Raw genomic sequence first — 22,500 nt, 5'->3', positions numbered from 1 at the left:
AGTCAGGGTAAATTCATTCACCTGCACGGGTTAGCTAAACGAACTTTACAAAACAAGTTTCCCCGACAGCCGAGTGCTCATTTTAGCTAGCTAGGTCCTTAGGTAGCTAGCTAAGGACCTAAATTATGGATTAGCTTACAAACACATTTAACTTACCAAAAATAATGCGGTGGGGCCTCAGGTCCTCCTGTCCGGTAGTCCAATTTACTGAAGAACACCTCAGGCTGTCACTTTGAAATAGTCGGTAATGTAAACGCTGGACCTCTCGGCATCTGCCATTCCTTAACAGACACATGCGAGTTTGTCCGTGACCGCAGCCGCGTCGTCAGTGTTTTCTCCAGTCATTGGTCAGCATTATTATAATATATGCAAATACATGCGGGTCGGAATCCCCCCCCCTCAGCGCGCCCCCCGACGCCAAAACAGTGCCAGCAGAGTGAAACTGAAAAATGGTTTGAAACCGGAAAAAAATGGATTGAAACCGAAAAAAAAAAATTGTAAGCGAAAACAAAAAAATTACAGTTTCAATTAATTTTTTTTCACTATCAATTTTTTTTTTTCGGTTTCAATACAAGATTTTTCAGTACATTTATTTCAGTTACAATATTTTTTTTCGGTTTCAATATTTTTGTCGGTGGCATCGTTCTGATTCCATAGTAGTTACACTCAGTTGCACAGGAACAGAGCAGGAGGAAAAGACAGAGAAAGAGAGCCAGGGACAACAACGTCACATTAGAAAGGTATAGTAATCATCCACAACTATTTTCAGTTGCAGATGATAAAGGATTCAGAAAGTTTATTCATGCAGGCCCATATGACAGAGAATATGCATCTTCTTTTTGTTTTCATATTATAATTTATATTTAATTGTGTTGTGGTTTGCAGTGTTTTGTGTTGTTTCACTTTAAATTTGTAAAAGGAAAAAGCTGAAAATTTAAATAGTTAAAAGTTGAAATGTGAATAGTTGTTTTTTGTATTATATGATTTATTTATTACATTTTATGTGGAGTGAATAAATAAAAATATATTTACGGTGGCCCCTAGAGACAAAGCACATACAAACTTCAAATCACGTACGAACTCTGAAGCACATACAAACCCTGAAGCACGTACAAACTCCAAAACACGTAAAAACACGTAAAAACATGTAAAACACGTAAAAACTCCAAAACACATAAAAACACGTACAAACCCTGAAGCACGTACAAACTCCAAAACACGTAAAAACTCAGAAGCACATAGAAACTCAAAACACGTACAAAAGACAACAGAAGTGCTCCAGGATGCTAGGGGCAGTGTTGAGCTTTTGTTACCTAGTGGCTACACAAGCCAGCAAGTACCAACGACCGAATTTGGTGTGTGGTAATAACAGGTAAATGAACGTTGTTTTTTTAAATTATTTGACTATATATGAATGCTTGTGTATAAATACACAAACAATACACATATGCTTTCAACTGTGTAATTTAAGTGATCTAGGTAGCTCTGTTTTGGAAGTTCAGTTCATGCTAGAAATGTGTTTTGGAGTTTGTACATGTTTTGTCTCTAGGGGCCACCGCATATATTTATATATAAACATATATAAATAAAACCGCTTTTTTTTTTTTTTACATTAGTAATTTCTTTTGTGCATAATTTTATATTATTGTTAATAATAAATTAATTAAAGCAACAAAACAACCTGAAGAGCCGGTTCAGAGCCGAAAGAGCCGGCTCTTTTTAGTGAGCCGAACCGAAAGAGCCGGATCTCTAAAAAGAGCCAGAAATCCCATCACTACTTCAAACTGGTTTCTTTTCTGTCAGTGTAACAAAGAGTATTAGGGCATCATATGAGGCAACATGATAAAAAGTACACTCATCACCAGAAAAAAAAAATTTTTTTTTACTGTTATTAAAACTCATTCTGAAGTAATTTTCAGTAACTCATAGAGGGTGTAGCATTGTGACAGTTTTTCTTGTTTTTGACTTTATTCTCAAAACAGTATTTTTTTAGGTTAACCTCAAACTTTTCAATTAAACAATTTTTTTTTTCTTTTTGTGGCTATAACACTCCATTAGGGGAAACAGCTGAACCGACGTGGAAAAAAGCAGATATGATTCAGCTTGAGTTTTTATATACCATCATTATTGAGCCTTTTTGCAGTCTTGTAACTTTACACACCACTCAGTTACAAGGTATAAGTACTTGTTGACTTCAAGTGATTGAAATCCTGTTGCGTCAGTGCAAACAAACACACAACAAACCCTCTTGGTTTTTTCTTCAGCAACAGCAAGTGGAGAACACAGACCCTATAGTGATAGTGGAAATCTAATGTGTTTCTTTGGACTACACTTTCCTGTCAAATCACGTTGTTATTGTCATGCACAGATAAACAGTGCAGCCACATTTACCTGTAATGAAATTCCTTTGCTCGTGCTCATCAGCTTTACATGAAAATATATATGAGTGTGTAGTTGTATTAAAGAAGAAAATAACCATAATAATAATAAAACTAAAAATAACTAACAAAACTGTGATGGACCGAGTTGAAAAAGTAGGAAGAGTCACAGGAATTATTGGAAAAATAGGGTTGCCATTTATTTAACCCAAAAATTATATTTGCAAAAGTAATACATTTGAGCTCAGAAAAGAGGTCAAAGAAACAAAACTGAACTCCAAAACCAAATGACTGCCCTAACAAACATAAATGATCTAAACATGAACTGACACACAAGGGTATATATCAGGGGTCCCCAAACCCAGGCCTTGAAGGCCAGTGTCCTGCAGGTTTTACATGTGTCCTTGATCCATCACAGCTGATTTAAATGGCTAAATTACCCCCTCAACATGTCTTGAAGTTCTCCAGAGGCCTGGTAATGAACTAATCATTTGATTCAGGTGTGTTGACCCAGGGTGAGATCTAGAACCTGCAGGACACCGGCCCTGGAGGCCTGGAATTGGGGATCCCTGGTATATATATATAATGGCTGATCAGACCACTATAACACAGGAGGGATAACTAAACAAAACACAATTGTAAACAAACAATACAAACACTACAGTCTGGTTTATTAATAAACTAAACATCAAAGAAGAAAATCAAAACTACTAAACCCCACCCATATGGAAAAGATATATATAAATCTTATAAAGTTTGTATCTGTCTTGTATGAAACTTGTATGAAACGCATACAAAAGTGAAAACAGATATAAGATCCCTTGAAAAATTATATAATGAAACTTGTATGTTTTGGATACTTACTAAAACAATGTATGAAAGTAATGAGAAAGTGGCCACTTTCATGAGTAAATCATATATGTTTTTACTATTTCTTTTCCATATGGGCAAACTCAATATTTAATTAAATACAAATACTTTGTTTTTAATGAAAGAAAACACGCATTCTACATTTCAACAGGAAATGGTGGTGCGATCCACTTATCCCTCTTTGCTTTTAATAGTTTCAAACCCTGGCCACCACCTTTTGTCTGGCAACTCGTTATATCATGGCAGATAAGTAGTAAAAGAAACAAAGGTTAGTCAAAAATCAAAGTAATGAACTGGTATGAATACCTAAGTAAACTAAATGTGCACGCTTACAAATAGAACAAATGTATCCAAACCAATCAATAAACTTATTGGAAACTAAAGTGTGTTATTGACAACACAATAACTTATTGTGTTCTAACAAAGGATTGAAAATACAAGAGTTACCGACTTTACAGTGTGGCAACTATGGGTTTGGCCATCACAAAAACACTAAAGTATTAATATTAAGAGAATTTGAGACAATTGTTTGGTATTCACAGTTTTGTATTTACAGTTGTGCAAAAACAAACTTGTGCAGTGAGAGTTTAAAGTGGTTTAAAGTGACAGTGTGTAGAGTCCAGTAGTTGCAGTGAGTGCATAATGGTGTGTATAGAATGTCAGCAGTTCAAAAGTCTGATGGCTTGTGGGTAAAAACTGTCTCTTTGTCTGGTAGTGCGGGCCTGAATGCTTCTGTATCACCTTCCAGACGGCAGGAGTGTGAAAAGTCTGTGGCTGGGATCAAAGAGGATCTGCTGCGTCTTCCTCACGCAGCGCTGTCTGTAAAGATCCTGCATGGCTGGCAGTTCAGTCCTGGTGATGCGCTGTGCTTATCTCACCACCCTCTGCAGAGATTCAGAGCATTACAGCTGCCGTAGCAGGTGGTGATGCAGCCAGTCAGAATACTTTCAATGGTGGCTCTGTAGAAGTTTGTAAGTATTCTGGGGTTCATGCCGAATCTTCTCAGGCGCTGTAGGCAGAAGAGCTCCTGTCTCGCTGCTTTTGTGATCACACCAACATGGTGTGACCAGCTCAGATCCTCGCTGATGTTGATGCCCAGGAATCTGAAGCAGCTGAGTCTCTCCACCTCTGCTCCTTCGATGTGGATGGAGGTGTGGCCTCCTCTCTGCAGTCTCCTGTAATCCACAATGAGCTCCTTGGTTTTGCTGATGTTAAGCAGCAAGTTGATGTCGGGGCTCTCACCTCTGCACTGTATGCGGCCTCATCTCCATCAGAAATGCAGCCGATGATGGTGGTGTCATCTGCAAATTTCATGATGGCTTTCTCTTTTATGTAGTAAAAATTAGGTTTCATTTTCACTGCAGTGCTGGGACACTCATATTAATCGATCTGTCAGTGAACACTTTGAGTAATGTAACTGCTGACAGCAAAGGGCAATGCTCTCAGAGTCCAAATCCATGAGTGGCTGTCTACCTTTGTGTTAGCAAAGTGGTTTTGTTTTTTTGTTTTTTTCAATATTTCATTTTGCTAATTTTTTCAAAAAGTGTTACAAAATGTGTATTTTGACAAAACTTGAGTTTTCTTTGGTTGTGAATTTAATTTGTCTTTTGAATGTGTGCCACTGCCACATCTTTGTTAAACTGGTCTGGTCTGAAATTATGAAAATAAAGATTATTCAGGTTTTTAAAAATATAACTCTCTGCTTCTTAATTCAGACAAAACTGAGGTAATTGTACTCAGTAGGGGTGCAACAATACACAAAATTCACGGTTCGGTTCGATGCTTTGGTGTAACGGTTCAATATTTTTTCGATACAAAAAATGTTCATGCCTTTTTAATTTGTCATTTATTAAAATTATAAATATATATTTTAACTCAAAAGTACAATTTTTTAAATTTAATGTTGCTGAAACAACAAAATAAAAAAAAAAAAATCTGTCTGATAGAGAAATCACTCATCTTTGGAAAAGAGAGTTTATTACAGAGAAATGGCTCTTTCCAAAATAAAAGCTATACTATACGCTTCTTCTGGGCTATATTCTCAGCAGCATATTAAACATATCAGGTCCCCATAAGGAGAATTGTGTGCTAACGGCTGTCTAAATGACTCTGGTAAAGTTTGTAGCATGCATGCTTGTTGCTTTTGTCTGCTTCCACTTGTCTTTGCACTAGGATGATGCCAGTGTAAATGTGCCGTCATATTTGTTGTGTTCCCACTAGTGCTGCCAGCATTAATCTCGTTAAAATGACGTTAAAGCCACAACGCGGCAAATCTCCGTTAACGAGTTACCGCGGATCGCCCTGGGGGGCTGGGGGGCGTCAACACGTTAATAAGCTAGCTGCGCTAACGCAGTAGTTCCCACCAATTGAGCATTGCGTGGCACATCCAACATACTATTTTACTTTTGTCCATGACGCGCTTACCTTCAGGGTCATGCTTCACATGAAAACCAAAATAGTTCCAAACGCCAGATCTGAATGAGGGTGGGGGAGGTTCAATTTGCCATGTTGCAATGAGAGCTTAGCTTCTGTCTTGCTAGCTTGCGCTGCGCTCAGTGGATCTGCACTCGACAGTGCAGCCTAGGCGGAGTAGTCGAACGCAGATTCACTGAGCGCTCAACACAGACAGCATCGTCAGAAGAAAAGTTGATAAAATAAATTAAAAATTTTGTATTGTTCATACATATGCGTACCGAACCGAAAGCACTGTATCGAACGGTTCAATATCGATACGAGTATTGTTGCACCCCTAGTACTCAGCCCTGAAAATCTTAGAACTATGGTATCTAACCAGATTCTTACTCTGGATGGCATTACCTTGGCCTCCAGTAACACTGTGAGGAACCTTGGAGTCATTTTTGACCAGGACATGTCCTTCAATGCACACATTAAACAAATATGTAAGACTGCTTTCTTCCATTTGTGCAACATCTCTAAAATTAGAAACATCCTGTCTCAGAGTGACGCTGAAAAACTAGTTCATGCATTTATTACTTCCAGGCTGGACTACTGTAATTCATTGGAGGTTATGATAGGGGACAGCAACAGGGACACAGTTACTAATCCCAGTCCCTCTCTACCCTGACTCTAACCCTAATATAGGCACCCAGCCTCCCCTCCTAACACAGCACTCACCTACCTTGCTGTCTTCACTGTCAGCAACACTAAAACAGCTAACAGCACTTTAAAGCGCTGTAAAGCCACAAGCTTGTTTGCTCTTTCACAAACTTCTTCTTTCACCACTATGATGTTGATGGTTGCCTGATATTCTCGGTTGGATCAATATTACAAGGTAACCTGTGTGAGTGTGTGGTAAGATTCCTCTATAATTTTCAGAATATTCTGACTGAAACGTTATAATACTGTAACACTCATGTATCCTGTGTTCACACATACTCAGTTGTCCAGGTAAGGTTCAGGTGAACTGCAGCTTTAAGTGTCCTAAATGATGTGATGATGTGTGAGTGTAACCCCTGTGAGAAGGTGGCTCACAGGTAAGCTGCAGAGCCTTGTTCACATGGACGTGTTTAAATAAAGTTAGAAAAGGTTTCATTTCTTAATGTGAAGCACAGCTGGAACATCTGGAAGATGCCGAGCATCAGCTGTAGATCCAGAGTCACAGTGACCTCTGCCTGTACACATTTTTTGTTAAAGGTAAAAGATGAAAATATTATTTAAAATAGAAAATGACTCTCATGACCCTGAAATCTCTTTTTTTATGATGACATCACATCCCTCAGCTGCTTGTGATGCTAGCACTGACCTGCTGTTACAAGTATATAACAAACATTACAGACATGTAAAAACACAGAAAATATGTGAACCTGAAAAGTGATCTGAGATTTTATGTGTTAATCTACAATCTTTGACCCGCTTACTCAAATTTGAACCCTGCTAGCTTCATTTTTATTAAAATCAACAGAAATGGTTTTCTTTGTAACAGTTTAAATTAATATGTAAAAGTGTATCTGAGCAGAGACCTGGACATAAACTTCTTCATGGTTTATAATTTAATACCTAACAGAAAGGTATGAAGGGCCCATTTGTTAAGGTTGTGCAGTTCTGAAAGCACATGGATCAAGTCCACATTCAGCGGGCTGAAGTATGATGTAACAGCGGTGCATTGATCCTGATTAATCAGAGGATGATCCCTGCAGTTCCAGGCGCAGCTCGCACAGAGCAGACAGGTACTCTTCATTGTCCTTGTCACAGTTCAGAGCTTTCTCATAAAAATCAGCAGCTTCCTTCCTGTTGCCCTCAGCTCTGGCCACCTGACCCAGCAGAGCGAGAGCTTCGCCATCACCCGGATTCCTTGACAGACGTCTCTCAGCGATCTTCTTGAGTTTCTGCAGGAAAGATGGAGGAACAAAGACAGATGAATTTCTGTGGATTTAGAGAAACTGACTTTTATTTTCAGTGACTTTCTCAGACCAGGATTAAAAAAATATTTAATGTCTAACTGAAGACATATGAGTACAGCAGCTCCCAGCCTTAAACCACAGAACAGGACTGATTCATGCTGGTTGGCAGGTGAGAGAAAGGACAGCTGTGGAAACAATCCAGACTCCACTCCCTCAGTACTGTGTTGAGACGATGTGTGGAAACAGGTACACTGAGTGTGCTTTATCAGATTACAGCCAGGGTCTGTATGAAGGTGCAGGAGAGCCAGTCCCTGTTCAGCAGGTGGGAGGTTTCTCAAAATACTCGCAAACACCTTGTTTGTGTTAGTGAATTTTGGCCCTACACAGAGATAAAGGAGTAATCCTTTGATGGACAAATCAAATATCACATACAAAGTTTTCTGCAAAGGAAGGAGTCTAAAATCATCTTCCACCACCTGGAAGCTGAAAGCTTCCACCTGACAGATTAGCCTCCCTCTGACTTCACATCCTGCTAATGAAAATGGTCCAGAGGTGCAGCAGACAGGAGACTTGGTCTCAGTAAATTTTGACCATAAGCCACTGATTAGACTTTAATCACATAACCTTTAGCGCTCACCTTAGCACAGAGTTTCTTCTCATATTTCTTCAGTGGTATCAGGAGACCCTGCAGAGCACAGGAGGCAGATTAATAACACAGATATAACTGATTGTCATTAACAACATTCAAGTGTGAGTGTGTATGTTCTGATTGTTTACTGCCATGTGGCCCTCTGGATTTGGGCTCATTTAGCCTGAATTCCTATTTTAGAGCAGGGGTGTCAAACTCATTTTACATGGTGGGCCAGATGCAGCCCACTTTAATCGTAAGTGGGCCGGATCAGTGAAACATATTTAACTGTTTCCTACATGATGAAAGAAAGGGACCTGTGACAAAGAGGCAAATCTGTAATAGGATCATTTCATTGTTTAGTACCTAATTGCTTTGTGTGAATGGCCATAAGGGAGGTTTTTATCAGCAGTAAAAACTGTAACACTGAAAACACAGTTAAAAGTCCAGAATTTCTGCTTGTGCTTGTTTGTGGTGATCGGCAGATCAAACAAGTTAAGAATTATAAATGGCGTCAAGCGCACATTCAGGCCTGTGAAACTCTTTTAGGCAACGTCCACACTGGCCTGGATAGATTTGAAATGGCGTTTTCTTCTGAAAACACTCTGCGTCCACACTATCGTTTTCAGTCGTTTTCACAGGGTTGCGCGTCCACAATGAAATGGCCAAAAACACTTATGTTCCTGTACTGTACAAGCACCTCTTAACCAACCTTGGTGTAGTGAACGATGGCTTGAGCTTCATTTCTTTTGTGATGGTAATGAAAGTCACCAAAGCGCTGATGGATAGCTTGAGAAAGGCTTTCATCACACTCTGGTAACTTCACCAAGCACTGCTGGAAAATCTCCTCTGCCCTGAGAAACAAAGAGATGATCGTGATGATGACAAACATGCGCCGAGCAAAAAGACAGGAGTCACTGCTGCTTTCCACAGAGGAGTACCTTCTGAAATTCCTTTCCTCTGCATACAGCAGTGCCAGGTCAGCCCACGCAAGATGAAAGGACGGCTTTATCTTAACAGCCATTTCAAATTCACGAATACAACAGCGCCTCCAGCACCGCACCTCTCCTGTGGAGCCAGAAATCATGGTTTATCTCTGAGTTTGGGGATAACTGGACCTTTAGACATGCAGTATGTTTGAGCGTACTTTGGTTGCTGAAGGGCTTGTGGCTCTGCTCAGCAATCTTCTTCCTCTTGTAGCACAGCGCCAGCTGGTGGTGGATGAAAGATGACTGGGTGGTCCTCTTCAACGCTCGCTCCAACATATCAATAGACTCGTCCAGTTGATGCTGAAACAACATTTAATGGTCATTTTCACAAAAATTAGTAAAAAAAACTAAAGAAGAATGCCTCAATCCTGGAAGAAGCACCTCAACAATTACTGAATCTCCCGGAGGAACCCAGCCGAGGGATTAATAAAGTTTCATCTAATCTAATCTAATCTAATCTAACAATTTAGTGGAAACATTAACTTCCTCTGTCTTCACTGAAGGAAGGAACTCAGAACCACTAAATTAAGCATAACAAACTTTAGTAATCTGTCTTTTCAGTCTCAAGCCTGATTCAGGTCACTGGTCAGAATAAAATAATAAAGATTTTACTATTTCTGAATCAGGAGAATTCAGGAAGGTGAAAGTAGAGATAAAAGGACAGAAACAGATCAGAATTAGAGAATGGGAAACCCAGCCCAACCAGCATGGCTCATTTAAGAAAAGGCCAAGTTAGTCTTTAACAACGATCACAGATAATCTAAAATCTCCGTGGAAGCTAAAATGTACAGAGCTGCACATCTTTGACAGCCTTCTTTGGAGCTGATGTAGGGTCAGGGTGCATGCTTTACCATCTTTAAATAAAAGATCTTCATGGACCTGTGCACTGACTCTTATATTACATGACCTTGGAAGAATCACATTATCTGTGGTTGCATGAGTAGTAAGCATTTACAATATCCTACATTCAGACTTACATGATTACGAAAGTATTTTCCTACGTAGCGGCTGACATGAGGGTTATCAGGATCAGTTTTCAGTGCTTTCTTCAGCAGACCCTCAGCCTCTTTGTATTTCTTATAGGCTCCAAGCTTCACGGCCAGCATGGACTGCAGAACAGCATCATCGGGGTTGAGCTCCAGGGCAAAGTGAAGCTGTTTGATGGATGGAGGCTCCTCAGTTTCCTGTAAATTTTCTAAAACCCACTGCAGATGAGAAACTGGTTAGTCTACTGTGAACTGCTGAGAACCCAATGAATTGCTGGGGTTTTTTTTTAGAAACTGATAAATTGGCTGTTTTTTAGAACAATATAAACATAATAAATTTATTAACTGATATCAAACTTATAAAACTGACCTCTTCTGTGCGAAAGAGGGCGATGGCGTAGCCAGCGTTCCACTCAATGTCATCAGTCTGTGTCTCAAGTGCTTTACGAAAACTGTCAACGGCTTGTAAGTAGTAAGATTTTGACAACTTGAGGTAGGTCCAGGCTTGTTCTCCGTAGACCTCTGGAAGGAGACTTGCTGATGAACCAGTGGGATACTTCACCTGCAGAGGGAGAAGGTTCAGCTGCAGTCAGAGGTTCAGAAGCATGTGATCTATAACATTTGATCTGATTGGTGTACATACCAGTATGTCCTCGACTTTCTTACAGTAGCTTTGTGACTGTGCAAAGTCTCCAGCATGATATTTCAGCCAGGCCATGTCTCCATACGTCACAATGAGCCGCCTCTCACTCTCATCCCCATGACGCTCCCTGATGGTCTCCTCTGATTGGTTTAAAAGTGACAGCGCTTCCTCTCGTTGATTCTGAAGATACCTGAGGACCATCAACACATGCTTATAATTAAATCATGTTTTTCTGGAATCATACTTCAGATGTCTACACCTGGCCTGGTCTTCAATAACAGCCCTGCAGCAGGTCTTTATTTGTTGACATTTAGCTAAGGTTCTAGACCCCATGGGTGTTAAGATAAATACTCTACCTGCATTTCCACCAAAATAATCATGCAAACAAGTTTTAGGAGGCAGATTTATATTAAGATCGTACCCACATACAGGATAGGTGGGTACTGTCAGGAAATTCAGCCACAACAACTGACTGATACAATCCATACTGTTTGAGATCAGTTCATATCATGGATCACCACTTCTACTGTCTCCTGGAGTGCTGACTATCTGTCACAGAGGTCTCAGTTTGTCTGTTGTGGTGATTAGTATAGATATAGATATATATTAGATATAGATACTGGGGCACCAGAGGGGGCAGTCCTATCACCATTTCTGTTTACCTTGTGCTCCTCAGACGTCCAGTGTAACAGTTAAACATGCTACCTGCAGAAGTTCCCTGATGACACTACAGGGGTTGGGTGTATTATGGAGTACAGGGAGCTTGTGAGGAACTTTGTAAAGCGGTCCAAAATAAATCTCCTCTCTTTGAATGTCAGCAAGACAAAACAGATTGTGGTTGACCTCCAGAGGAAAAAAAACTGTGACTAGGTTCATCCACACGATCATCAGTGCCAGAGATGGAGCAGGATCAACAAACTAATCCTTACGGATCCTTACGGATTGGAAATATCATTGGTTAGAATCTGGAGGTGTTTGACACATGGAGGGTCACAGGTCACTGAACAAACTGCTCTCCATCATGGACAACCACTCTATCTATCTATCTATCTATCTATCTACCTACCTACCTACCTACCTACCCACCCACCTACCCACCGACAAGATCAGCCTGTTGCTATGTTGCTGGCAGTTGCATCTCGCCAGTAGTTAAATTAGTTAAATTACCCAAAAGTAATTTTTCCCACTGCTGTGGAAACTGTACCTGACATAAGCCAAGAAGCTGTATGATCGAGCCACTGCCCCGCGCTGGCCGAGCTGCAGTTTTATGTGGTCCTGTAGTCGAGTGCTGAGGTTCTTCAGGTCCACGTCCTTCTTCAGATCCCAGGTGAAGTGACACTGCAGCTGCTGGAGCCTCCTGAGCAGAGCGCTGCTACCTTCACTTTAAGAGGATCACAAAGAAAAACAAACTAAGTTACCTTTGCATGTCAGAGACTGCACTTTGTTTGTTTTTACTTTAATCTGTACTTCAGCTCTTACTGGAGTATTTTTAACACTAGTACAGTGGTTCTTAACCTGGGTTCGATCGAACCCTAGGGGTTCGGTGAGTCGGTCTCAGGGGTTCGGCAGAGCCTCCGCCATGACATGCATGGCTCATTTTGTGCACCAGTAAAAAAAATCACATTTTATTTTTCACTAAAGAGGGGTTCAGTGAATGCGCATATGAAGCTGGTGGGGTTCGGTACCTCCAACAAGGTTAAGAACCACTGCACTAGTACTTCTACCACCTCGCCTAGTAGTAGTAGTGACAATATGTGTAGTATTTGGGGTAGTTTTCGAAAGTCGGAAATCAGCTGTGAAGCTAATGCGAACTCACGTCATGTTACAGGAAACAGTCCTCCTCTTCCTCAGAGTACACACCGATGAAGATGAAGAAACGATTATGCGCCGACTGATCGGTCACTGAGTGGTCGTTCAGTGAGAAACGCTGACCTCAGATCAATCATTTACAGATCAATGGCTGATCAGTGATCTTTGGAGACGCTCTCAGCTGAGATGCAGAAACGAAACCTAACGTCCCCTCGTGGTGCCTTCAAGTACCTCTCATATAAAACAGAAAGCCCAGCCTTCTCGTCGGAAAGCTTTCCTCCTTTCTTAAATATGCGCCTTCCGTCTCCTAACATAGTTTCTATTTATGGCCATTAAGTTCTCGAGAGGACAGGAGAGGATGAGCGATCTGAGCCGTCAGGCTTTTACCTGTTTTCAGCGAGGCCCTGAAGGCACCACGAGAAGTGTGTGTGGTTTGTGTGACAAAGGTGAGAGCTTCACAGATCGGTCCACGAACTCTTCGTGTTCAGTCAACACTTTGCTGTGTCTAAAGAGGAGGAGGTCTCTGTTTGCTCCAACATGAGGTCAGTTTGCCAAACCTCTGATCAATAATCGATCATTTATCACACATTACACATTTATCACCTGATGGACTTTAAATGCAGCAGTAGTTTAGCTTACCTGGCGCTCAGGTGCACGCAGAGAGATACAAAGTAACACAGTCTGTCCACCTGTGTAACGGGACTGATATCAGAGGAAGAGGAGAAAGTGGACATTAACAAATTATAAACCTTGTATGTGAAAATAATAACTGGTGCTGCAGTAATCAATTATTTTATTAGTCAAATATTCTATCAGTTATTTAATTGATAAATCAAATAAGAAATACTTTTGTCTTATTAATGAGTAATAATAAATATTTAAACGAGAAAAACAAAAATATGTTTTTATAATGAGCTGCTCGTTGGTTTCATATTCTTGAAATGTTAATGTTTGATTAACGGATACTGGATATGACATCACTGTTTTTACAGCCACAATAATATGGTCTGTTATCTCACACACACACACACACACACACACACACACACACACACACACACACACACACACACACACACACACACACACACACACAGAGAGAGAGAGAGAGAGAGAGAGAGAGAGACATTCACATTATATGTGTTTAAAGATAATGTTCTGATCATTATTGAGCATATTTAACTATCCAGTAAATTCACACATGAATCAGAATTTTATTATTGTTCAAAAGTACAATGACGAGTTAGAGACGCCCATCGTTATCTTCTCAAACTCAGACATGAGTAAAAAGGTTGATGATGGATCATCTTGAGGTGACTCCCTTGTTACTTGTCACAGGTTGCACTTTAACCTCAGGACTCTGACCCTTCAGTTCTTGTGCAGTCAACCTTTTATTTGTTGTTTCATGATCATGCATAGAGTCTTTGTACAGTGACTGAACAGTGTCAAGCAAACAGTCTCAGGTCCTGGAGAGCAATGCATGGCACTGCACTGAGGAGTGCACAGAGTGCTGCACACTTAGTGCTGCTTGGAATGCACTTCATTCATTCTACTACCAGCCTAAACCTCCCAAAATCCACACACTTAAGCCCTGTTTGCTCACAACTACCTAGCATGTACACACAAGTCCATGTTCCTGTTTACCTTCTTCAGTGCTCACCTCTTCAACAATATTAATTCCAGACCATGAACACTGGTAACTGGAAAAACACAAGCAACTGATGCCACTAACAATAACTAGACATCTTAACACTGGAATGTGCTCAAATGAGTTAAACGAGAACAAATTGTGTGGTCTCATATCCAAAAATATTTTACAGAACAATATCAAAAATATTCCACAAGTACAAACCTGTGTATCACAACAATAGCTGTCCCCTAACACAAACTCTGTGTTTGTGTCTCACTCCACATCTAAGGTTTCTTCTTGTTCCTCAGTGTGAGATTCAAACCACAGGTCTGCTTCACATCACTGATTTCACTGATTGGTTGATCACACAAACTGAATTTTCTCAATGAGAGGAGCTGGGAGGTCTGGGTGAGCTGACATGTGCTGGTCGTACAAACAGGATCCTCAGGCGTGTCAGAGCACTGAGTGAGCCTCGGTTCAGCCAGTCCTGGTTTGATGCTCTCCCTCTGATGCTCCTCACAGCGTTTTCTTTGTGACTCTCTTACAGTGAAGGTAGCAGCGCTCTGCTCAGCAGGCTGCAGCAGTTGCAGTGTCACTTCACCTGGGATCTGGACCTGGACGTGGACCTGGAAACCCTGAGCACTCGACTACAGATCGACATAGATTTTCATCAGCGTCAGCATGAGGGAGAGAGTTGCACCTACAGCCTCTTGGCTTATTTCAGGTACAGTTTCTGTAGCTGTCTGATGAAGGAAAAGCTAAAGTGGATTTATTCTGCTCATTCAAATCTCAACGCTTTTATTTCTGGGACTCTGCTAGAAAAAGAGAAGAACTAACATTAGCCAGAAGAAAGACAGTTTTTCTCACTGAAGTCCGTCTGACCAAAGAGAAATTTGACCGTCAAAGGAAACAGCAGGATCTATATTTGAATGATAGAGAGATAGTTTTGTTTTCAGGATCAGATCCAACCCTGAGCTGTGTTTCTTCTGCTAATGTTACCTACCAGCATAGCAAAGCTACAGCTAGAAGAAAAATGTCCGCTTGCTTTAAGTTTACCTCATTATTTCAACCTTAATACAAACATGTAATATGAAGAGAAACATTATTGGAGTATTGGACTGAAGTTTCTGATTCTTTAAGAATCTTGATATAAATCTGTTTCCTGAAGCTTGTTTTGACTCTTGTTTTTCTGGTGGAAATGCAGTAATTATCTAACCCTGGAGTCATGAACCTCAGATAAAAACCTAAATGAATCATTAACAAGTGTTAGTCTCAAGTAAGTTTCTTGTCAGGTGTTGTAAATGCCTCGTAGTTAAACACCAGTTGTAGAACAGCTGTTGATGACCTGTTGGTCCTCAGGTATCTTCAGGATCAACGAGAGGAAGCGCTGTCACTTTTAAACCAATCAGAGAAGACCATCAGGGAGAGATACGGTGATGAGAGTGAGAAGCGGCTGATTGTGACATATGGAGACATGGCCTGGCTGAAATATCACGATGGAGACTTTGCACAGTCACAAAGCTACTGTCAGAGAGTCGAGGACATACTGGTATGTAAACCAATCAGATCAAACATGATGATCACTGCTGTTGAACCTCTGACGCTTCCTTCTCCCTCTGCAGGTGAAGTATCCCACTGGTTCATCAGGAAGTTTCCTTCCAGAGGTGTATGGGGAACAAGCCTGGACCTATTTCAAGGTGTCGAGGTCTTCTCTCTCAAAAGCCATCGACTGTTTTCATAAAGCACTTGAGGTACAGCCTCATGACACCGAGTGGAACGCCGGCTACGCCATCGCCCTCTTTTGCAGAGAACAGGTCAGTTTTATGATAAGAATGAAGAGTATTTGGATAGACAGCACCAAATGATAAACTTAAGGCTCCTTCAGTGGCATCGGTTGCTTCAGCGTCAGTATGATTTTTAGAAGTTTCAATGACTGATTTTTTTATTCAAGTGAAATAAACTGTAGACTAACCAGATTCTCATCTGCAGTGGTTTGCAGAAAATAAACAGGACGGGGAGGAATCCAAAGCCACCAAACAGCTTCGCTTTGCATTGGAGATCAACCCAAATAACGCTGCTCTGCAGTGCATGCTGGCCGTGAAGCTGGTGGCCTATAAGAAATATGAAGAGGCTGATGATCTGGTGAAGAAAGCACGAGAAAATGATCCTGATAACCCTCATGTCATTCGCCACTCAGGAAATTACTTACTCAATCAGGTAAGTCTGCAACTTTGGTCTTATTAATTCTTACTTCTGCTCACTGGGTCTTGGGCCCAGTAAGGGCCTCAATAACTGCCTTATTGAGGCCCTTATTATTTACTGCCTCAATAACCTCACGCCCGGTGATGGACAAATTGTTCCCTTCGTCCCCAGACTCTGTTTCCTGTACTGAAGGTGTGTCAGTTGGATTAAGGAGCTCCTTAAAGTATTACTTCCACCACCCAACAATATCCTCAGTCGAAGCCAGCAGTGCTCTACTACACTATACACAGTGCAGGTAGAGCACTGCTTTCCATTTTGAGTAGTCTGACGGGCAGAGTGGGACTCAATTAAAAAAATTAATCTAACTAATTAGAGGTTTTGTGCTTAATTAATCTTGATTAATCACATTTAATCACACAAGAAAATTTGCCCCAAATTTAAAGGGTTTTAGTGAGCTGGGGTCTATCACACCAGGCAAGACCCCAGGTGCAGGCTGTGTAAAGATGCTCCAGAGACAATCCAGCACATAACAACAGGGTGCAAGATGCTAGCAGGCAAGGCATACATGGAACGCCATAACCAAGTGGCCGGCATAGTGTACAGGAACATCTGTGCTGAATATGCCCTTGAAGTCCTGATATCAAATGGGAGACATCCCTTAGGGTGGTGGAGAATGACCGAGCTAAGATCCTGTGGGACTTCCAGATACAGACGGACAAAATGGTGGTGGCTAACCAACCGGACATAGTGGTGGTAGACAAACAGAAGAAGACGGCCGTAGTGATCGATGTAGCGGTTCCGAATGACAGCAATATCAGGAAGAAGGAACACGAGAAGCTGGAGAAATACCAAGGGCTCAGAGAAGAGCTCGAGAGGATGTGGAGGGTGAAGGTAACGGTGGTCCCCGTGGTAATCGGAGCACTAGGTGCGGTGACTCCCAAGCTAGGCGAGTGGCTCCAGCAGATCCCGGGAACAACATCGGAGATCTCTGTCCAGAAGAGCGCAGTCCTGGGAACAGCTAAGATACTGCGCAGGACCCTCAAGCTCCCAGGCCTCTGGTAGAGGACCCGAGCTGCATTTTGCACCATCTGTAAACCTCTAAAACGTTTCTTTGGTAGCCCAGAAAGGAGAGCGTTACAATAATCGATACGTGAAGACACAAATGCATGGAGACGGACCTCTGCAGTGTTGCTTGATAAATGTTGTCTGAATTTGGGTATGTTCCTTAAATGATAAAAGGCAGTCTTTGTTGTCTCTTTTACATGGGACTCGAAGGAGAGCACCATGTCGAACCACACGCCCAAGTTTTTAACCTTGACATAGTCATCAATTTTCAAGATGAAATTTTGGGACAAGTATGGCTTTGGAACAAAGATTCTAAAGGACAAGATGGAGTTATTGGACTGTAGCAAGTTTAACAAGTTCATTTATACCAGTGACATCACATCACCCCACCAACAAACACCTCAGTGACTTCAAGCGTAGGCTTAGCCTCTCTCCTTATATATTTGTATTTGACTGGTGTTTTTAAATCTGTTCCAGAATCGACTGGATGAGGCTATTGTTGTGTTTAAGCGAGGCCTGAGAAGGCGCGATCAATTACCTTCCTTCAACTACCAGCTGGCTCTGTGCTACAAGCAGAAGAAAATTGCTGAACAGCGCCGCGGGCCCTTCAGCAACACAGGTACACAGAAATATACAACATGTTATCCTTTAATCAACACAACTCAAATCATCCTTTAATGCTCCACAGAAGAGGAGGGTAAGTGGAGGCGTTGCTGTATTAGTCACCTTGAAGAAGCTGTGGAGATGAAACCATCCTTTGTCCGGGCGTTGGCTGAACTGGCACTGTTGTACGCAGAGGAAGGGGATTTGAGCAGGTGCTTGTCTAAACAAAGCTGCACGATTTCCTCCTTTATTTCCTCTGGGTGTAAATTCCTAAACATCTCGTTGTTTCTCAGGGCTGAGGAGACTTTCAAGCACTGCTTGGAGAAGTTACCAGAGTTGAAGGAGAAAAGGGTTTGTCTGATTATTCATCAGTACTACGGTGACTTTCATCATTATCACACAAAAAATGAGGCTCAAGCCATCGCTCACTATAAAGAGGTAAGTTTCTAGGTGCCAGACATGCCAGCTGCATGTACAGTGTTACACATGCAGCTGCCTCTTAATGTTCCATGGTTCATCTGAGGATGGACCGATCCAAAATACAGTATTGGTATCAGTGCGATGCTGATGCTGACCTAAATTACTGGACCGGATATTGGGTAGAAATTAAAAATGTAACCCAATCCATCAAATATCACAAAAGCACCTCACAAAACTTGCGACATGGTGTAACCCAGGTGGTCCCCTTATCATGTTGGAGCAGTTTGCGTCACGTGATAGAGTGACTGTTGTGTACAAGACCTGTCGGCGGTCTGGAGTCACTTCACACTGAAAGCATTTGGAGCCTCGTTACGTGCTGACAAACCAGCATTTCATCTCCAAGCAAACTATCCCAGAAAAATAAAGCAAGTGTGTAAGTTCATCTCTGAATGTTTGTAAAGCATTCCCACGTTAAGCTTAACAACCGATATATGAAGCTGGGACATCTGTCATTGCTAAGTCTGACCGTACAATGGATAGACTCGAGTTTTACTTTGAAAAGAACTGTGTTGCAGGCTAAACAGTTCTGTGGTTCGAAAGAAAAACAACAACAACAAAACAATGAAAACACTTTTTTCATACGTGTTAAGTTTTGTATAGAAATTGCACAAAATTCAATCTCAGGTTAAATGTGACAGAAACTGTCAGGATGGATGTGTATTTATGTTCAGCTTTAAGTACAAAAGCGTCCATTCTACAACCTGTTTTTTTTTAAGTTGTTGAATTATTTTGTGCTGATATTGCGCTTCTTTTTTTTTCAGAACCAAAGAGTAGTTGAAATCTACATAAAATTGCATTTTAAATTACTTTTCAATATTACTTTAAATACTTTAAAGTTCTGCTAAAGGTTTAAGTAAAAAGCTCAGTATTGCTGAACTGAAGTATTTTGGGTGCAGTTTTTTTTGCATCCAAATACAATATAATAGCTTTAGTGTTTTGGCTTTTTAAACATGAGTATGAACTTATACAAAATGCAGCAAATATGAAAAAAAACAAACAATTTTATTGATTTTAAAATAGACAATATCGGATTCATATCGGTTTCAGCAGATTTTCAAATTTATATCGGTATCGGACTTAAAACAAGAGGTATCGTGCCATCATCATCTCTAGTTTCAACCCAAGAAGAACAATGAAAGAAGAAAAACTAACAGGCCTTGTTTGGAGGATGGAGGTGTCGGGGCAGTAATATGAAACATGTTACCGCTCACATCCACCACATGAACTTAGTATGGATGGATTTATCTTCACCATAGTCTTCTGCTGTTTTCTCTCTGCAGGGGCTGCTGATACCACTGAAAAAATATGAGTGGAGACAGTGTGCTAAGGTGAGCACTAGAGACATAACAAAGGTTACGTGTTATATAAACTCAGTGTTGTTACTAACTCGTGCGGTGTGAGCAAAACCTCATATCAAACCTCGCTTGATTTAAATGTTTTGTTCAATACCACCTACTTGTGCTCCTGAGGACTGTTTTCAACTTCATTTTTGAAAACTACTGGTGACTGTCAGCTGTTCTGTCTGTCACTAGGTCATGTGAGGAGATGTGGCATCAGTCCCACTTTGGATGGTGCACCTGTCATTTCTAAAAAATGTTGTAAAATTGTAAAACATTGGTTTTTTTTAAATTAAAGCATAATGTAATGTTTTCTCACACTGAAAACTTTACGTCCAGATGAACAGAATCTACTTCTTTGGAACATAAATTAATCTTTCATTGTTCCTCTATTTTTTTCCCGCAGAAACTGAAGCAGATCGCTGACAGGCATCTGGCAAAGAATCGGGGTGATGGTGAAGCTCTCGCTCTGCTGGGTCAGGTGGCCAGAGCTGAGGGCGACAGGAAGAGAGCTGCTGAGTTTTATGAGAAAGCTCTGAACTGTGACAAGGACAATGAAGAGTACCTGTCTGCTCTGTGCGAGCTGCGCCTGGAGCTGCAGGGATCATCCTCTGATTAATCAGGATCACTGCAAAAACTGGCTATAACTAACTTACAATCTTACAAGGAGCCAAAAAGTATTTGTGATCTTGTTTTGAGAGCGATACACTCAGAGAGAGCAGGATGCAATTAATCTTTTACAACATGTATTTTATCTCTTAGCTTTTAAATCCTAAAATGAGTTATTTAATTGCATATTAGGTTAATCGATATCACCAAGGCACTGAGATGATGCACTTGTGAATGTGATCGTGTGTGGTGTAAATGCTTTGTCTTGGTCCTTTAATAAAATTCTTGCTCAGTTGCTCTTGTTTTAAGATATTTTCCCTTAAAGTGACAAAGAAGTAGAGACATTTTGAGTTTACTTGACATAATTTCTGATGATTTCTCACTTCAATAAATGCAAGACTTTGGAAGTAATGATGTAGAAATACTTAGTGTAACAGTGTTTATGCATATTAAACAGTAACATGAGTACTTCCATATTCTCTCACACAGTTTTCCTCCTACTGATTAAAAATGGCAGCAATCTGTATTTTCACATGGGGCAACTTTGATGTGTTTATATGATCACAGAACAAAACATTTCTGGGGAGTTTTGGATGATGTGTGGAGCAGTAAAGTTGTGGATTCTACTGTAATTTTGAGCTACAGATTTAATTGAAAACATGTCAGTATAACAGACAGTGAGTTGTCTGTATGAACCTTATAACTGATGTTAGATTTAAATAATTTAAAATAAAGTTCATGATAGCTAAAACATGATCAGCTGGTGCTCATTGAGTGTGCTGTTAGGGCCGGGTTGAACTTCAACATTTCTACTTCAGACTTTGTTGTTTTTCTGCTCTTCGGTTTGAGCTGAACCACTTTGACCCTGTTGCTGTGTCCATGTATCATCTGGATAAATTTGTAGTTGGCACAGATTTCCATTCAAAGTGCTGACTGCCAAACTTTTATCTGTGCCTGGTTTTTATCCGGAGGAAAAGTGTTGAATGACTCCCTCACTTCCAGTCAGAGGTTAGCCACTTTCAGTGGAATGTGGAAACACAGATAAGACAGGAAAGACAATAAAATGGAAGAAATTAAATATGGAGTGAAACATTTGTGGTTCTGTTACAGCAAACAAAGAATTTCCTCTTTAAGAAGACTTAACGTGTTATGAAGAGAATCAAGCTGAACTCCATATAATGCAGCTGCTGACTGTTCACTGACCAACAGGAACAGTGCCTCACTTCACTTGTGCTTGCCATCATCTCTATATGCAGTAAAAGATAATGCATATGTAATTTTTTTATTTTTGGTTACATATCTTGGAGAAACATTGTCAAGTGTTGCACAGTTTTTAAGAGAATTGTATTTGAAAAACAAGAACGACATGTTCTGATATCACAGGTTTAGGACTGGAGACATCAGAGGGTAAAAACAGCTGCTGATAATTTACTGTCAAAGTTCAAGAGGATGCACGTAAGAAAACTAACCTTTATGATAAAAAACAAAGTTAGGAGAACTCAAATTAAAGTTTAAGTGAAGAAATTTATAGACAACACTTTCTTTTTTTATTCTAAACATGATTTTTTCTGTAGAACATAATTAATGATGATTAATTTATGAGAATAAGAGAATAAAATGTCCACCTTTCAACTACAGCCAGGAGGTGGCAGCACATCCTTTATCCTCACTTTCTACTCTACTACATGTACCACTGCTCTTATCTCAGTCTACAAGGACGATTGATTATAATGTAGAGGACAGAGTGTGTACAGTGACACACAGTCATAAAGATAAATGGAACGACTAGTAAGTAAAGATATTAGGCATAGAAACACAGAGAAACCTGCAACACATCGTTATTGTGTTATTGTACACAAACAGGAATCCATATACAACACTGAACACAAGCAAGAACGACATTCAAATAA

At 40.5% G+C, this 22,500-nt stretch overlaps 2 protein-coding genes and 1 long non-coding RNA gene across 3 annotated transcripts in view; 2 read left to right on the top strand and 1 right to left on the bottom strand.

Annotated features, from left to right (window-relative positions):
- Positions 1 to 22,500, top strand: part of LOC145425655 (uncharacterized) — a 178,318-nt gene that overhangs the window by 17,085 nt on the left and 138,733 nt on the right. The gene's annotated exons all lie outside the window — the stretch shown is intronic.
- LOC113019537 (antiviral innate immune response effector IFIT1-like) lies at positions 6,947 to 12,869 on the bottom strand. The gene is made up of 10 exons (XM_026163290.2): positions 12,672 to 12,869; positions 12,060 to 12,236; positions 10,856 to 11,045; positions 10,583 to 10,774; positions 10,204 to 10,431; positions 9,385 to 9,526; positions 9,179 to 9,305; positions 8,950 to 9,091; positions 8,247 to 8,294; positions 6,947 to 7,594 (listed from the first exon to the last, which is right to left on the bottom strand). Exons 1-10 carry the CDS (start codon positions 12,674 to 12,676, stop codon positions 7,382 to 7,384), a joined length of 1,464 nt encoding a protein of 487 aa, XP_026019075.2. The 5' UTR covers positions 12,677 to 12,869; the 3' UTR covers positions 6,947 to 7,381.
- LOC113019536 (antiviral innate immune response effector IFIT1-like) lies at positions 13,087 to 21,346 on the top strand. The gene is made up of 10 exons (XM_026163289.2): positions 13,087 to 13,206; positions 14,842 to 15,018; positions 15,654 to 15,843; positions 15,917 to 16,108; positions 16,284 to 16,511; positions 18,039 to 18,180; positions 18,250 to 18,376; positions 18,458 to 18,602; positions 19,925 to 19,972; positions 20,388 to 21,346. Exons 1-10 carry the CDS (start codon positions 13,202 to 13,204, stop codon positions 20,598 to 20,600), a joined length of 1,467 nt encoding a protein of 488 aa, XP_026019074.2. The 5' UTR covers positions 13,087 to 13,201; the 3' UTR covers positions 20,601 to 21,346.

Source organism: Astatotilapia calliptera, chromosome 3 (assembly GCF_964374335.1).
Source record: "Astatotilapia calliptera chromosome 3, fAstCal68.1, whole genome shotgun sequence".
In the NCBI taxonomy this organism is placed as follows: domain Eukaryota; kingdom Metazoa; phylum Chordata; class Actinopteri; order Cichliformes; family Cichlidae; genus Astatotilapia; species Astatotilapia calliptera.
This window is presented reverse-complemented; position numbering and strand designations above follow the sequence as displayed.

What these genes read in the sequence shown, in the direction of transcription:
- LOC113019536 (XM_026163289.2), top strand. An exon ending in CCCTCTTTTGCAGAGAACAG is followed by an intron (nt 16,109 to 16,283) that starts GTCAGTTTTATG and finishes TCTCATCTGCAG; the next exon opens with TGGTTTGCAGAAAATAAACA. An exon ending in CGGGCCCTTCAGCAACACAG is followed by an intron (nt 18,181 to 18,249) that starts GTACACAGAAAT and finishes AATGCTCCACAG; the next exon opens with AAGAGGAGGGTAAGTGGAGG.
- LOC113019537 (XM_026163290.2), bottom strand. An exon ending in AGAAAGTCGAGGACATACTG is followed by an intron (nt 10,775 to 10,855) that starts GTATGTACACCA and finishes CTCCCTCTGCAG; the next exon opens with GTGAAGTATCCCACTGGTTC. An exon ending in GAAAATACTTTCGTAATCAT is followed by an intron (nt 9,527 to 10,203) that starts GTAAGTCTGAAT and finishes ATGTTGTTTCAG; the next exon opens with CATCAACTGGACGAGTCTAT.